The sequence below is a fragment of the Corythoichthys intestinalis genome, chromosome 5, assembly GCF_030265065.1.
Source record: "Corythoichthys intestinalis isolate RoL2023-P3 chromosome 5, ASM3026506v1, whole genome shotgun sequence".
Taxonomy (NCBI): domain Eukaryota; kingdom Metazoa; phylum Chordata; class Actinopteri; order Syngnathiformes; family Syngnathidae; genus Corythoichthys; species Corythoichthys intestinalis.
The window spans coordinates 21,650,216-21,668,402 of record NC_080399.1 but is presented as its reverse complement, the minus strand read 5'-3'; the positions used below and the strand labels follow the sequence as shown (position 1 = coordinate 21,668,402).

Sequence of the window (18,187 nt, the reverse complement as noted above, 5' to 3'; positions counted from 1 at the left end):
TTGGTATTTTGGGCAAAAACTTATTTGATATGTTACATATTGCTATTGATCCTGAACATATAGGTGATTATCTCTGCATTTGGTGATTTTTGTGCATCTAGTGTAAAATCTGAGAATTTTCTAGCCATTTTAAGTTTTTTTATACTTATATAAAAAATAATCAGTATTTTATATGTGAACAATTTTAAAATTTTAATGCCGCTGCTCAATGAGACTCATATTTGCCAAAAGTAGGTGCATGTTTTGGTTTTAGGTCGGTAGCAGCTTTGGTTTTGAAAATATTTGAAGTTTTTGAGAATAGGCCCCCTTCGGAACGGCACTGCGCCCCAGTGTGATGTCAATATCTTATGAAGTCTATGTACTGGTTTTCTGGACTGCATTTCTTGTGTAAATTGTCCATTTGACAGGAGTTAATGGAAGGATACTGGCTTGAAGGGACTTTCCTTGCGTCAGCTCGTTAACCCTTTGGAGAATGAATGGTGTCACGTCTCTTCCTGTGATACGCTGACCACTGAAAATGAGAACAACTGTTGTGTGTAAATGTAGATTGATAACCAAAACATTACAATATTGAAAAATATCTGTATATTGAATTCGAACCTTGCCTCAGCTATGGCTGTCTGTATTGCTTGTTCTATTTGCTGGCCTGCTGCTGCGTGCTCTTGTGGGATGGGCACAGCTATTAGCACACCATTGTTGACACTTAGTGTCAAAGCACTTTCTAACAGGGGGAAATGATAAATGGTATTTTGTTAATTCACAAGATGCTGGTTACTTCAAAAATGGCAATTTACCTATGAGTTGCGCGGCCTTGTCAGGGTCGCTGACTTGGTACGGGGAGGTGAAACCACTTAGTGGGGAGAAAAAGGCTGGGAAATCCTTTGATGGTCCATAAGTGGCGACACAAACACCCTGCGTCTCCTAATTAGGGAAACAAATAAATGGTGGTGTATTCAATATGGCTAAATGACCTTCATGTGAAAGACGGTTGTACAAAATGTTGAAGTATGCAAAACGCACATTTCTTAGGCCTCTGATAATGGAGATAATAATGTTTAAACACATACATTGACAAACGTGACGTTAATCACGCCGCGCGTACTGTTTAGTCAATGAACGCTGATATACTCCAAACTGGTAAAAAGTAGCTAAGAAAATAGGCACTATGCTAGTTACCTCTGCCACCACCAGTGTTGTTTCAATTAATGTTAACTCAAATATCAAATAAATAATTAATTTAACCTTAAGGAATTCGTTTCTTTGGACATATATTTTCTGACGGGTGCACTCTTAAGTAAATGTTTGTCTGAATATTTCTGATTCTGATTCATTTCTGATTTGAGGCAATGCTGTGGAAGACCTGGCAACTACCATCTGGAAGGGGTGGGGTTATTTAAGTAGTTAATTTAAGTATTTGATTGTATGGGTATTTTTTCCATTGTTAACTTAAAAGCACATTAGATTACTTATTGTTTTGTGTTAATGTATTTTAATTTAGCCGTTTGTTGTTATCCTAATTAAGTTGGTATATTTTGGTTTGCTACAATACCTCCCTCATGTGGTCACTTAGGTGAGTCCCTCCTTATTTAAACAGCCACAGATAATTGTCTGGAGGTCAGTTCGGTTGGAGCATGTTATTGTAAATCTGACCTCTTTTAAGATGGGCCCAAGAACTTTTGTTAACCGTTTTTGTCCATCCATCCATCCATCCATCCATCCATCCATCCATCCATCCATCCATCCATCCATCCATCCATCCATCCATCCATCCATCCATCCATCCATCCATCCATCCATCCATCCATCCATCCATCCATCCATCCATCCATCCATCCATCCATCCATCCATCCATCTTCTACTGGTTAATCCTGGGTCGGGTCGAGGGGGTAGCGGCTTTAGCAGGTAAGCCCAGACTTCCCTCTCCCAAGCCACTTCAACCAGCTCACCCAGTAGGATCCCGAGGCATTCCCAGACCAGCCGAGAGAAATAGTCTCTCAAACATGTCCTGGGTCGACATCGGTGCATCCCGCCGGTGGGAAATGCCCGGATCATCTCCCCAGGGAGGCGTCCAGGAGGCATCCGAACCAGATGCCTGAACAACCTTTGCTGGCTCTTCTCAACGCAGAGGAGTAGTGGCTCGACCCTGAGTCCAACTCGGATGACCGACCTTCTCACCCTATCTCTAAGAGAAAGCCCGGACACCCTGAGGAAACTCCTTTGTATCCGGGATCGTGTTTTTCCGTCATGACCCACAGCTTGTGACCATAGGTGAGGGTAGAAACGTAGATCAACTGGTAAACCGAGAGCTTCGCCTTTTGGCTCAGCTCCTTTTTCACCACAAAAGACACCAATCTGCCTGTCAGTCTCACGCTCCCTCTTACCCTCACTCGTGTACAGGACCCCAAGATACTTAAACTCCTCCACTTGGAGTAGGCTGTCATCCCCGACCCGGAGAAGGCACGCAACCCTTTTCCAACTGAGGACCATGGAGGTGCTGATCTTCATCCCAACCCCTTCACATTCGGCTGCGATCTGCTCCACTGAGAGTCGGAGATCCCGGCTTGATGACGCCAACAGCACCACATCATCTGCAAAAAGCAGCGATGCAATGCTGAGGCCACCAAACCGACGCCCTCAACACCTCGGTTGCGCCTAGAAATTCTGTCCATAAAAATTATAGACAGAATCGTTGACAAAGTGCAACCTTGGCGGAATCCAACCCTCACTGGGCACGAATCCGACTTGTTGCCGGCATTATGACTTTATTAAATAGAATTTTTATCCTAAGTTGAAACATTAGTGTCCTTGTGAATGTTTGGTCCAATACAGGCACACTGCTTTTGCACTTGTTCAATATGCCACTGTTTTCCTCTTTTCTCTGTCTGAGACTCAGAAGAAGCTTGCTTCACTGCCTGGGTCCAGTAAATATTGTTTTCCTCTATAGACCCTACCCACGTGGCGTCACAACTCCGCTCTCCTGAATGGTACCGCCCACTTGTCCGTCAAAACATAGTGTTAACCTGTTACGGCTACGTACATTTCTCCTATTTACGGCGTGTTTTTCTGCTCCTTAACATTAATAATCAAAATGGTGAAGGCGTGTGTGGCTGTTGGTTGCACTAACAGAGAAGATGGAAGGAGAGACTTGAAGTTTTACCGTATTCCGAGGGATCCAAAGAGAGCGAAATGGACGGCTGCAATTCGACGTGAAAACTGGGCACCAAAAAATCACCACAGACTATGTAGTAGTCATTTTATATCCGGTAAGATGCATTTAAGATATACTTAGAGGGTTTTGGGCTGACAAATAACCACAATTAAGGTCATTGCGAGGCTAATCGCCGACAACATACGACGTAGTACGACATAGTTTCAAATTCAAGATGTTTGTGACTTCCCTTTCTTCCACCATCGTTATTTTTTGAATAATATTTAGCTGGTACCAAGTGAAAGAAACTGGCCTCGTCTACGGGGCTGACAAATAACCACAATTAACATCATTGCGAGGCTAATCGCCGACAACATACGACGTAGTACGACATAGTTTCAAATTCAAGATGTTTGTGACTTCCCTTTCTTCCACCATCGTTATTTTTTGAATAATATTTAGCTGGTACCAAGTGAAAGAAACTGGCCTCGTCTACGGGGCTGACAAATAACCACAATTAACATCATTGCGAGGCTAATCGCCGACAACATACACGTATGTATGTAGTGAGAGTGCTATCGCTAAACCATATTAACATTAAAAGCCTTAACTCCATTGACAAACGACATGAAATACATTAGACTTGACAGTGGATGTTAGCAATAACAAAAGATTTTGAATTGAAAATTTCGTAACTCACCTTTCCAAGCACAAGATAGATTCCTGCCGAATTTTCGTGGACGAGGACCTGTTTCACCCAACCAGCAACGAAGTATTTATAAGCCTCCAAGCTCTTGAAGTTTTTCATATTTTCGTGAGAATAGGCTGATTTAGTGTGGACAAGATAATTGTAAATATCTGCGTAGCAGATGTCAGGCAGACAGGGCGAAGGCAGTGGGTCGAAAAACATCGATTTGGGCATCAAATATGGATCTGGCGACTGTATAGAACGAAGCTTTTCCTCATAACGCCTTTTATGCAACAGATCCAGTGAGTTTGCGGCATCAGAAAGCACCGGGTCTTCCATGAAATGCATTTTAAATTCCGCCATCAATTGAAAACAATGCTAATACAGAGTCAAAATGACGGACAAGTGGGCGGAACCATACAGCGAGCACGTGGTTTTGTGACGAAGGTGGGTAGGGTCTATAGCCACACGCAGGACATTGGATAGCCAATGCATGACAAGTAGGTGGGACATTCTAAAATATTCGCATTTGACTGGCTAAAATAGTACTGGCATTTAAAAATGTCTGACAAGTGCGATTTCGTATGCCTGGCACGGCCAGACTGTTCTCCCTGTATTTTTCAAACACTGTGAGAATAGTCTGGGACCCAGCCAATCAACGGCCTCTCGAGCAAGAACAAAATTAACTGTCCAATCTGATTCGTTTTTTGCATGACGTGTTAACCGCGTCGGAGGTCATCTCCACAACAACACAGATGGCGAACAGAAGAGCCGAGAATATGTTACAATCCACGGTAAAATCAGTTTTAAATGACCAAAAACACATCGACACAAGTCATTGACAACAGTCTGTTTCGCGCTACCCATGCTGAATAAACTCTGCCCTCCTCGTATGTTTACTTCCGCGCGCAAGTCCCTCGTCGCTTTACTAACGTCACGTCCGCCCGTCGCTGATTGGTCCACTCCGCTGTCTGTTTGCTGTAGCTTGCTCCACCCTGGAAATTTTATCCGCTGAATGGTGGCCAGACTCAAGCGGTGAGTCTGGTGTACCAGGCTAATATTTCTTTTACTTACGAGAAATAATGACTCATATTTCATTTTTACCGCCACTAAATTTCTTTCTGTTGGAATGCACAAGATATAGGTGTTATCGATTTAACGCAAGGTTCAACAATCCCTGTCATTTCAAGGTCATACCACTATACTAAGAAAATTATTTATTTGGGGTGGGAGGCCTATTATGGCTGATGAGAAAACCTACTAGGAACTCCAAAGTGCGTCCAATGTCTAGAATGGACTTGATTCCAGCAGACACGACAGCAATAGGAGTCCTGCCCAGTTCTGTTAGATCAGCACTGATATCCAGACCTGGACAAATACAAAATAATGTGCAAACACAATGGCAATAACTGAAAATATGAAAGAACAACTGGCCGGCTCAAAGTGAGTGAACTCTTGAGCCCTCCCTTCAGGCGGTCTCGTAAGCATTAGGGGAGACAAAGAATGGCACTGACTATTCTCTCCATCTCTGTGCACTCCCCCAATGCCTCCAGTGACAAATACAGAGATACCAGCTCGCTGTGCTGCTATCATAGTGGCCGACACTGTTGTCCCACCAGAAAGCCCCTGAGGATGCAAGTACAAATAATTTGTTACAAATTCAACAGTCTTAGCTGTTTTAGCTTGTAATGTAAATGTCAGTTGTGTTGCATCCTCACTTGGCTAACCACATATGGCAGGTCACGCCGGGAAATTTTGACAGAGTTATCACACCGAGCCAAGAAGTCCAATTCCTCCGCGGACAGACCGATGTGAACTCTGCCCTTAATCACCCCGACAGTGGCAGGGGTGGCGTCTTGGGCCATGACGATGGCTTCCACCTCTCTGGCAGTGCTGTTGATTTACTCACTTAAATTGAGGCTCACTATCACAGTGTCCTGCCATTTATAACACAAACCTAAGATTGTGAGGATAGGGCATGCCGTGAGTGATGATAGTGCTCTCTAGCGCCACCACCGGGCGGGTTTCAGCCAATGCTTGCAAAACTGAAGGTTGAACTTGGAAGATGCTGTCTAAAGGAAGAGGCATATTTTTTGAATTACTTTATTCAGTGAATCCTTTTTCAGTGCCATTGAAAATGGGGATAGATGTCCAATCCATTTGGGCTGAGAATTTGGACGTCTATCACCATCAATGACTGCCATTGAGTTAAAAAAGGGTGATTCTTACCATTATGAAAAGAGGAAAGTCTTCTAGTGATCAGTGCGGAGAACTGTTTTAGCATTGTCTTTTTTATGCGTGGGAACACCTGAACAACATGAACAGAACTTAAGATCAATTTGGAACTGTCATATTAACATTATTACCTTTTCTTACTGTCACAGAACATTTCTGACACATTGTTTTGTACTATTAACGCCATATTTAAACCATCTCCAGGCATGAAAATGGGTCAGGGGTTAAAAAGGTGAGAAAGGTGTGGAGGAAATATGTTCCGGTGCACTAGGGATGACACAAACGACTATTTTTTTCCCCGATTAGTCAGCCGACTATTTTTATGATTAGTCAGCTAATCTAATAAAAAAAAAAAAAAAAAAAAAAAAAAAATTAAACTAATTTAGCAATAAAATTTTTGTTGATGCTCATTAGTTCACAAAAACATTTTGGAACACTTAAATTCTTTATTAAAGTACAAATAAATATGTAATTAACAATAATTAATCACACATAAACAATGAGGTCAACTGCTGATAGTATTTAATTGTGCAAAAGAATGGAATGTAAACAGATTCAGAACATTGACTTCGCCTTTCCAACATTATTCAAAACTCTCTTCAGAATTCTTAAAAAAATATAGCATTATTATTATAGTAGCTATACTACTATATATTGTATAGGATTATAAAATGTATTCATTGCCAATCATATTTTTTATAAGGGGTGTCATTTTAAAGCTATTCTTAGTGTAGAATCTGAATTCTGTAGTATTATAGCATTTATATATTATAGTATTAATTATGAAGTATGTGGGATTAACTCCGGAAATCGTTATTTATATGACGAACATGACGTGCTTTCAATTTGAACTGTTAACCCAAAGTACAGTCGCTAAACCGCTAAACTAAAAAAAGCTTTTTTCCGTTATTGCTTGTGGTGTCACTAATAGACCCCCCCCCCATTTTTACGTTTGCAAACGTTGTTAACCGGCGATTTTTCATGTTTGAAGTGTCACCTTTTAACCGCAAGTTTGCGTTTTGGAGAAGACTGCCGATGTTTTATAGCAGGCTAAAGTAGGTTGTCATTTTTCTCCCATTAGTCTCAATGTAGCAATGCTAACGTACAGTGTTTAATATAGATATGTTTCCTTATTTTGTATGTCTGAACTGTAATTCTATGGCATGTTGATGACCAACAAACATCTGTGAAAACAACTGGAGTCTCATATGTCATCTACACGCACGCATAAATATATGCATGCACGCGGTGATAAAATGCAGCCGTGAAAATTACCGCCCTCATTTTTATTTACCTTGCAATAAACGGAATCATTGTATACAGTATCTCGACATGCTTAGCAACTTAAGCAATAAATAAGCAATAAGCAATGAAACATGTCGTTAGTGAGTTAGATGGACTTACGACCCCCCCCCCCCCCAAAAAAAATATTCTCCTCGGATCTACACAATTCACGTAGGTCACCCTTTTTGACTTCAAAACGGCGAATTTCGACGAAAGGTGAGGGATTTTCATGGTTGCATCTTCTTGTCAAAATTGTGAACTTTAGCAGAACTAACTAAAATATTGAGTAAATATCATCTGAATATCGCCATTTTGATGTACGCATGCGCAATAGTCCTATCGCAGGATGTGCGATTATTATTTTACAACATGGAAACTTTTGGTTTGCTTCATAAAAGCAGCACGTATGCAGAGACATGGCTTCCTGTATCCCGTTTATATACAGCAGTCTTCATCATTCACAGATAAACCCCCTTAGCCTGGATCAAACGGCCTTTTATGAATGCAATCATATATCGTGGTTTGGCAACTTTTTGCACTTTCAGTTCTTAAATAAATGAATAATAAATAAATAAATACAATTAAATCGAAGCACCTTAAACCTAAAACGCAACAATAAAAAAATTACATAAAGTAAGATAACATTTTTATAATGAAGAATATGATAAATTGTTAAAAATAAATAAATAAATAAAGCAAACAAATAGGAATACAAGGATAAAAGAGAAAAACAAGGGAGAAACTCAGGAAAAACAATCTAATAAAATACTGAATGCAATACACTAATACAAAAACATAGTGAGTCAACCAAAGTCTTCCCAAACAGCTATTCAAGTAATCTGGTGAAATTGTTTTAGTTTTCTACTTTTAATATTGCAATATCTATCGCAATATATCGCCAATCCCCAAAAAGTCACAATGTAAGTTTTTTCCAATATCGTTCAGCCATATTAAAAAGTGACAATTTTACACTTTAACCAAAAACATAAACTTATTAAACAATTAGAAATATTAAGTCCACAATCTAGTCTACTACATTAGTTCAAACCAACACAATGAAAGAGTCAAGAGCAGTTTGGACGAGCATGCAGTTCTTACCTTTCCACCGCTACAAAAAATGATAGAAACTTTGCCCAGAGGCCTGAACTTTAACCCCAAACACTGTTTACACGGCCAAAGAGGATCAATAACAGACATCTGCTGGTTAACTAATCCTCAAGAAATGAATCTTTGGGGGATGAACATTATAGAAACCCACAAAATGTATTAAGTTGAATTATTTTTCTTACAATACAATGTACACTGGCTGTGGAAAGTGCCAAAGTGGTGTTTTTCTTTGTTTTTATACATTATTTTACCAGGTAAGTGAACCATGACATGGGTATTTTTTTTCCTCAAGAACCCCATCTTTATCAGAACAACAAATAAAATATATATTTTTGGGGGAGACATTTTATATAAAAAAGGGACGAAAAAAGTTCAAGAACAAATTTGTTAAAAAAAAAAATTGTCACAAAAAAACTTTGTCGGGATTGTTGGCATTTTACCTCTTAGCCAAATGTCATGCGTTTATATTTTTGGAACCACTCGGACTCTAAGAACTTTGATAATCTGAAGAAATGCTCCAATAACGACTTTCCACAAAGTAGACCATTTATCCAAGTCGAGAACATAAAAAAAAAATAATAATAAATAACAAGAATAACAATTAAAACTCTCAGGCAAACAGAGAGAAAAAAATGGGCCCAGGGTCCAATTCTAGCAGCACGCCTCTCAGCATCCTAAGAAGTGACGACCTCTTATGTAAATGTTCAGTCTTTTTAACGGTTCGGGAGGCAAATTGGAGGGGCTGTCAGGGCGGTGCTCAGGGGTGTCCGCCAATCTTGGATTGGGAAAAAGAGGTTGTGACCATTGTTGTCAGGGCGACGCTGATTATCTTCTGTCAGCGTCAGCCTTGAGTGGGTTGACTCGCCGCACGACGTCTACTTAGAACTATCTATCGAGATTGTGGAGAGATTGTGACGTGGATCGTCAATTATCTGCATACTGGCCTGTTCTCATCACTTTGTCATTCATTTCCTGCATAAAGGGCCCACACAAACATACTCATGCACTAATATTTTAGATGTACCGTATTGGCCCGAATATAAGACGGTGTTTTTTGCATTGAAATAAGATTGAAAAAGAGGGGGTCGTCTTATATTCGCGGTCTATACGTTATATCTATTCACGACGCTAGATGGCGCCAGATATCATTGAAGCGATGTTCTGTCATGACTGATTCCAGCTACTCTCCCCTATTCACGACGCTAGATGGCGCCAGATATCATTGAAGCGATGTTCTGTCATGACTGATCCCAGCTACTCTCCCCTATTCACGACGCTAGATGGCGCCAGATATCATTGAAGCAATGTTCTGTCATGACAGATCTCAGCTACTCTTTTTAGTTTAACCAGTTTGCATTATTCTATTGCAATGTTTTTCCTTATTCAGATTTCTTTCAAGACTACAGTTAGTCTTCACTTTGATGGTTAATGCGGTTATTGCAATTTTGTTCTTTTATCACAATAGATTGGTTTATTTACATTTCAAAAACCAGAAGTCATTCATTTACGAATGCGATTGCACTTTAGTTTACACATTTAAATGTTCTGATATTAAGATTTGAATGAGGCAAAATAACATGCTTTTTCTCTCAAATATATTGTTATAATCATTTGTTTCAGATGTACTGTCATCATTTTCTGTATAAAAATTAATTTGGTGTTCAAAAAGTCTTTTTTCAAACTTCAAACTACTCTTATAATCAGGGCCGCCTTATATTCGGGCCAATACGGTATTTCATTGTTGGCAGTGCTGTTAATCTTACTTTAAAAAAGTAATGACAGTAATCCCTCGCTACTTCACGCTTCAAACTTCGTGCCACCAGTCCATCGTGGATTTTTTTCAATCAAAAAAATAAAAAAATTAAAAAATTCAGAGCTGTCCCGAGCCGATCATGTGGTCTCACTCTCCTTCCCTCTCCCTGCTCTTTGTCCGTCAGGCGTGCACTAGAGTTGCTTATTAAAGTTAACAATGATTGACAGATATTTGTGCTCGTGCCAAACTCGCTGTAGTATATCTTCGGTAACAGTTTCCAGTGCAGCTGTAACTTCCTTTTTTATTTTTTTTTTGTTTAGTTGGTGCCTTCTTTGCAAAATTTGTGAAGAAGGCACGCTGCACTGTCTTCGGTGACTGAGTCCGAGCATACTCTAACACGCAAAATGCCTTTTCTCTTGAAGTGAACGGCATTTCTGAACCTGAAAAGATAGAAATGCCAAACGTTACACACAAAAACTTGAAACGTTACTACACAAGCTGTGAAAATTTGAGGTAATTCCAACAAAAATGGTCAAAATTATTTGCCTACGAAATGGGGTCAAACATTTTTGAGCACTCTGTATATATAAATTATACTTTGGGAAAAAAATGAAAAAACATGTTTTATATGTATCTCTTTCCAATGCTAAATCTGAACACATGGAACACCCCCCCCAAATGTTTTTTATTATATTTACATATAATATAAATATTAGGGCTGTCCAAATCATCACGTTAACGTGCGGTAATTAATTTTTAAAAATTAATCACATTAAAATATTTGACGCAATTAACGCACATGTCCCGCTCAGACAGATTTAAATGACAGTAGAGTGAAATGCCCACTTGTTAATTGTTTTATGGAGTTTTGCCGCCCTCTGCTGGCGCTTGGGTGCGACTGATTTTATAGGCTTCAGCACCCATGAGCATTGTGTAAGTAATTATTGACATTAACAATGGCGGGCTACTAGTTTATTTTTTGATTGAAAATTTTACAAATTTTATTAAAATGAAAACATTAAGAGGGGTTTTAATATAACATTTCTATAACTTGTACTAACATTTGTCTTTTAAGAACTACAAGTCTTTCTATCCATGGATCGCTTTAACAGAATGTTAATAATGTTAATGCCATCTTGTTGATTTATTGTTATAATAAACAAATACGGTCCTTATGTACCGTATGTTGAATGTATATATCCATCTTGTGTCTTATCTTTCCATTACAACAATTTATTTTACAGAATATATATATAATTTACAGAAAAATATGGCATATTTTAAAGATGGTTTGAATTGCGATTAATTGCGATTAATTACGATTAATTAATTTTTAAGCTGTAATTAACTCGATTAAAAATTTTAATCGTTTGACAGCCCTAATAAATATATAATATACATATATGTAATTATAACCAATTTTTTTTTTTTTTTTAAATTATTATTATTATTTTTTTTTTGTGTGTGTGTGTGGGGGGGTGCTACTTCACAGTTTTTCACTTATCACGGTGGGTTCTGATGACTGTAGTTACAGTTGCAAATTACTTTGTCCAAAAAGTAATTAAGTTAGTAACTCAGTAAGAGTAGTTACTCGGAAGAGTAACTGACATTGGTTTTCATGTTCAAATCTACATGTTATTATATGATCCATCTATAACATCTTTCACATCAAATAATGTTTATATTAACTGATTGAACTGTCTTTTTCCTTCCAAATAAACATGGCTCACCCTTTTTACATTAAAAAAAAAAAATTCCACCTATATAAGAGTGTAATGGTATACAAACTTTACCTTTCAAATGCTCTGAGAAAAAAGACTTTTTGTTTTTCCTGTTGTACTGAACCCGCACCAAACCGTGACCCCTCGTACCGAGATACGTACTGAGCCGTGACTTGTGTGTACCGTCACACCCCTTATTTACAGTAGATATATTTTTCAATATGAAGGTGAGGCTCTGAATCTCTTAACTCTGCTATCTTTGCCAAGTTGTTTTGATTAAAAAAAAAAAAAAAAATTAAAATCACATGGATGGCTAGATACGTCATTCAAGAAAAGTTTAGGTCAAGTGACTATTTATGGTAATATAAAACAAATTATTATTATATTATAGCATCTACAAGGACAACACCCACTTGGTGAGGATAATGCATACTCAGACATCACTCGTCATTCAACCAAATTGACGCACGCTTTGACATCCTCAGTAACGGTAATGGCGTTGCAAAGATGGGAAAAGTAATTAGATTACTGACAACTGACAAAAATGACACAGCTATTAACAACACTGATTGTTGGTTACGCTGATGCAGTTTTAATGTCTTTATTTTATTTTGTACTAAAACAATAAAAGCAGGCATGTCTACGATTACGGATTAGCATGTTAGCAAAAATTATTTCCCTTCAGGATAAAAATTTTACAACAATGAAGTGGCATTGCCACATTGTTCATAATATTTACCCCAAGCCTAGAATAATTACTTTGCGCTATTAAAAATGATCACCCTGCCTGGAAATCAGTCCAGGTCCTCAACATCCAAGTCCTCCACCAGCTGCTCTTCAAACCACGCCGGGTGCTTCCGTTGGTATGCCCGAAAATCCTCTAAGGCCTCCAGCAAGGCTCGGCCTGTGGAACAGTGGTGATACTCGCCCTCTGCAAGTCCTTCAATATAACGAACTCTATCTGGCCCCTGCTTTTCAGCATCTAGGATTCGAAAGAACAGCTCTTCGAATTGTCTCATGAGTTTGTATCGAACTGTAACGTTAAATGGTGAGGGGACATCCTCCGGAGAGCAAATGCCCTCAAAGTAAGCCACCATATACTTCTCGAAGGAAGCGCGATGCACCAGTTGAGGCACGATGAGGCCCAGAGCAGGAGTGAGCATGTCACTCATAGGCGAGCGGAGGTCTTCTCTCAGGAGAACCCGCTTCTCTCCACACATGGCTCTCCATTTAGCTTGCACTCCTTTAGAGCAAAGAAGGAGGATCTTATCTGAGGAACTTTCAATTCGTTCTCGCTGCCAGTCTAGCCATTGGATTCGGCCCAGCATTGCCACCCGGGTAGAATCCAGCAGATCCAGGATGACTTCGGTGCCACATTTGGCCATCAGGAAGGCACAAAACTTGAGGACAATATTTTTGTATAATGGATGGTCAAGGGAGTAGAGAATGAAAACTTTTTTTCTTTCTTGAACGTGGAAACATTGGGGTTGTTGGTCAGTGGTTGGTGACAACAGACTGAGGCGATCTGATTGAAGTAAGAATAGTAATATTGTCATTTTTCCGATTTGGCTTATAACAGATACTGTTCAGCAAAATAATTAAAAAAAAATAAACAAATACGGTATGTCTGGATTTAAATTTAAATTGCAATATTTGAACATAAATCATATTAACATACACAATAAATACAAACTTGTTAACAATCTCTTAACTATCCAGGAATGGAAAAAAATAAACATCTGTCATAAGAGCACTCAAATTTGTGTGTCTAAATAAATTAAATATAACAAAAAAAAAAAAACCTCTTAGTTAGGGAATAACAAAAATAAATAAAAATTGAGCTTTTCTTCAGGTAAAACATGACCGATTTTGCCCACAAGAACAGCCAAACTCAACAAAAAAATGATAGCTTCTTTGGGCTGCTTTTAAGACCACATAAATAAAATAAAAATGAAAATTGGGGCGAAGTGGGTAAACCTCAGTTCACTACATTTCTCACAGTTTAATTAACATTAACAGCATAAAACATGCAGGAGAATACTTCTGTCTACGCAGCTTCCTACTCGAGTTTCGCAGGTTAGCAAATTCACACAATTTAATGTTATGCTAACTCTGATGTAGATTGGACTTTCAGTAGCAAAATTAGTCGTGTCTTCCCACCTCCACAACATTGATGCCTTTTTACATTACTTACAGTGGCTGCTGCTGCTGGCGGAAATTTTTTATTTATTTATTTTTTACTATCCCTCGTCTTTGAAGGATGCAGAGGAGGTTGCTTCTGTCGGGGCTGTGAGTGCATGTGTGTGTGTGTGTAGGGAAAGGGTCAAGTCATCAGCCAATTAAACGTGCGTTTGAGGGGAAAAAAAGGACAGACACATTCAGCAAATGAAAAGGTGTCAAAGTAATTCTGAACATCATGAAAATAACTGAAACTGAAAATGGTAGGGACAATTCTATCCTCTATTCTATCCTATCCAATCTAAATTACCGTACCTATATAACTGAAGTCATTATATCATGCAAATAAGGTTGCTTGAAAGTTGAGCAAGTTAAAATTTGAGCATCCTGAAAAGTTAGTAGTGTTATGTCCAGGGGTGCACATAAGTGGTGCGCATGCGCGCATGCGTACTGGACGTAGACAAACGCGCTGGCCCTCAACGTCTTCCATACGCTTTTGCGTACCGATGGCTGACCACTGTATTTGCGGCGGACACGAGAAAATCGCTTCTCAAAATGTCAAAGAGGCAGGCCCCACTGAGTACCAGTAATTACTTCCGTGTTCCCCCACCCCCGTCAAAAGACAGACAGACGACAGAGACGTCACCGGAGCTACCGAAAAAAAGGACTTTTGCTGAAAAGTGGCTGCAGGAGGTACCATGGCTAGAAGCAAATGATGCTCGCACGGAAATGTGGTACAAAATTTGCCGTGAGAATTCCAATGTCGCTAATAAGAGCAGCGCGTTTTATGTAGTAGGGTCAAAGAATTTCAGCCATCCAAACTTTGAAAAGCATGAAAAAAACAGAGCATGTGGCACTTAAGCAAACTATCGATGTCAAACGTGTTTTTGCTCGCATTTCACAAAGCTAAACATGCACGTTCAATGAGCTCTTATGAGGAGGAGGGCATCCCACTTTTACAAAGGCTTGGAGTTAATGTGGGAGCTGCATAATGCTCTTTATTTTGAATGAGTGCTTTTATGTTTATTTCTTTACTTTTCACTTCGAAGTAATGGCAATTTTGTTGTGCCAGTTGATGTTAATCGAGCATTAATTGTTAATATAATTAATTAAAGGTAATTGGTTCTAAGTAAAGCTTGTCATAATTTTATCGCATCAGGCGGGTCGGCTCTCAAGCTCAATGAGGACCAAGTCACATCTCCAGGTCCTCCTCTGAGAACCTGGGCAAAAAAATTATGTGCACCCCTGGTTATGTCTCTACCGTCCCTATGCAAACCTATGTCCTTGCCCTGGATCAACTTACGTGTGAAATGATTGACACATTATTATATCGTTTCACATGTTTTACGCTAAACCGCAAGAAGGCGCTCAAGGCCGGTGTTTCAACATTGGCGGTAACTTATAAAAACAAATAAAAACAACTGAGAAGAACTGAACAAAATGGCACCGAAAAGAAAAACATATTTTGCAATTTTAAAGCTGCAAGTTAAGAAATATGCAGCGTAATGTAACGTTAGAAGACCGCACACTTATTTAGCCTATTGTTCTCTATTGGATTTTTATTTTAAATTGCCTTTCAAAATGACATGTCTGTTCTGGGTGTAGGAAAAAACTAATTTCCCCCAAACTGTTACTTATACATAAAAAAAGACAGTAAATACAAAACAAAACATTAAAAAATGATACTATTTTTGGTTTTCATTCAACAGACATAATGCAAACACAATGCAGAACAAATTGACCAGCTTATGAATCAAGCACCAGTGACCACTTAAGAAATAGGCATTATAAACTGTAAGTATCGTCATTTTGATTTACGGTAAGTAAAAACCTATTACCTTTATGAGAAGCAGTCCACAGCAATGAAAAACAAACACCAACAAAGATCAACACCACTGCGCCCTTAATCATTGGAGTTCGTGGTCGAAAATCTACAAAAAAATGTCAGTTTTTAAAAGTGCAACCAAACCAAACAAACACAACTATGTGCATCTACTGACCCATTATGATATACTTTGCAGCATTCTTGTTGATTTCATTCATGTTTGTTGTTTGTTTTGTTGTTTTACAACTTTTACAGACAACATTTTTCCGGATAGTTCTGTATTTTAAAATAATATATACTGCAGGTATGTCAATTACATGCAATAGCATTTGTCAGCCACAAGGGGACGCTGCCCCTTTTTAAAACAAAACAAAACAAAAAAAAGAATAATACGTAATTTTCTTATATATTTTTCTACTTTATTAATTACCCCCCCTCACCACGCCCTATGGCTATTTCGATCTGTGTGTCTCTGCTCTCTATAGCCAACCATATTTGTCTGTTCTCTTCACAACGTTATCTAGAAAGGTACACATCTTTAAGTTCTCGTTTTATTCTAAATTTAATATTTGCAATTTGTCCCTTTATTTAATTTTCTGTGATTTGGTACTTCCATTTCTATGTATTTTGTGGTAAACGTTATAGTTTTGTATTGTTCCTGTTCCTAGTCACCCTTGTAAATTGTTGTCTTCTCTCTCTCTTCACGCTATTGAGAGAGAAAGAAATTAAACAAGCTTTAAAATAAAAGCCAGCGAGGAATCTGATTTTTTAAATTTAAGATTTATATTTCATAATGTTGATATGTCTTGTGAGGAAAGGAGGCTGAAGGATTTAAAAATACAAAGGAGCTGGATGAGGCTGCTAAAGGCAGTGGATCCCTCATCAGCTGGTTGAAGAGCACAATCGGTAAGAATAACACAGTTTGCAAGGATATTTAGATATAAAATACATAATTACAAAACACAATTACGTTAATGTTCCATAACATTGTATGTCATTACTTTATTAATTATTAGGTGTTAAGATTTGTCAAATATGGATAATATTGAAATAGTACTTTTGACAAAACGGTGCTGATGGTGGCTCAGTGAACATCTGATGTGGTTTGTTCACAGATGAACAACAAGTTGAGGAAGGAAGTTTTGATATAGAGGTTGAAGGAAGAAAGGAGGCAAAGACCGACTGAGTCACAACCAGAAAGTGTTGATGACAGTGTTGATTTCTACTCACTATTCCCCCCTCCCAATTAAAGTCATTTAAAGCCACAGCTAAAGTCATTTAAAGCCACAGCCAATTATATTGTAAAGATGGTTAAACTAGAAGTTGTGTTGTTGTAAGGTGTATTAAATTCTTATTCATGTGCCCCTTTTGATCTATTAGCACTTGCCCCTCCATCAGTCTCTGCACAGCCCTGCAATAAAGTGTTAACATTTTTGGGTGTAAAAATGACATTGTGGGTATTTCAGATTTGGCCCAAATAATAAGCCAATGTAAATGTTAAGTGGTCCCATCGTGTACTATATAGGAGCTTCTGGTTCTGTGTGTAATACTTACACAAACAGGAATTGGCACTCATTTGTTCTGGACGACAGCCCTCATTCATGCAATTTTTGAAAAATGGCTTGATCTTGTGAAGTAAAAAAAACAAACAAACAAAAAAAAAAACATTATTAAAAGCGGAATGGAAAATGAATGAATGAATGAATAACTCAGAGACACAGATATTCTTTTTTGGGGGAAGGGTCAAAAGAAGACTCACTTTGATTAGCAATTCGCACCTTAAGAGTTGAGACACATCCAAGCAAAAGGTGACATTCAGAGATGCTGTGTTTTCCTGTTTGTGAAATATACAGAATATAACAAGTCATTATGAAAAATGTACAACAATGAAATGCTATGCCAGGTTCAGATCTATTGGGCCTTCTCAACACCGACCTTTACAGAGAAAAATGATAGCTGGCTATGGTATAGTATATAAGACAAGTGTCTGAATCAGTGTTATATTGTGGTTACCTTGGAAACATTCTTTGAGAAATAGACACTATCACTCAGAATGGAAACTTGATATATGCTGGAATGCTTGTCTGCCTCAAAGGCCACAACAACAGACAACATTTGATGTTTTCCCACATACAAACTAGTTGTGCTTCGAGGGTTCCAAAGGCTGCCTTGAATAATAATGAGAGGGGGGTGGAATTACAATTCCTGTGCACACGATATAGTATTTTTCTTTAGTACAGTATACGG

The 18,187-nt window shown here is 38.5% G+C and overlaps 2 protein-coding genes across 2 annotated transcripts in view; both read right to left on the bottom strand.

Moving 5' to 3' along the window:
* Positions 1 to 17,528, bottom strand: part of zgc:136858 (uncharacterized protein LOC678543 homolog) — a 29,961-nt gene extending 12,433 nt beyond the window's left edge. Inside the window, exons 1-9 of the mRNA XM_057836651.1 lie at positions 17,495 to 17,528; positions 6,067 to 6,145; positions 5,795 to 5,909; positions 5,556 to 5,730; positions 5,352 to 5,463; positions 5,099 to 5,205; positions 795 to 921; positions 601 to 721; positions 426 to 511 (exon numbers count right to left, since the gene is read on the bottom strand). Of these exons, the coding sequence (XP_057692634.1) occupies positions 426 to 511; positions 601 to 721; positions 795 to 921; positions 5,099 to 5,205; positions 5,352 to 5,463; positions 5,556 to 5,730; positions 5,795 to 5,909; positions 6,067 to 6,121 (898 nt within the window). The 5' untranslated portion in view covers positions 6,122 to 6,145; positions 17,495 to 17,528. The remainder of the gene's footprint in view (positions 1 to 425; positions 512 to 600; positions 722 to 794; positions 922 to 5,098; positions 5,206 to 5,351; positions 5,464 to 5,555; positions 5,731 to 5,794; positions 5,910 to 6,066; positions 6,146 to 17,494) is intronic.
* Positions 12,604 to 13,534, bottom strand: LOC130916161 (interleukin-17 receptor A). The gene has a single exon (XM_057836654.1). It carries the CDS (start codon positions 13,491 to 13,493, stop codon positions 12,732 to 12,734), a length of 762 nt encoding a protein of 253 aa, XP_057692637.1. The 5' UTR covers positions 13,494 to 13,534; the 3' UTR covers positions 12,604 to 12,731.
* Positions 17,529 to 18,187: the final 659 nt, after the last annotated feature.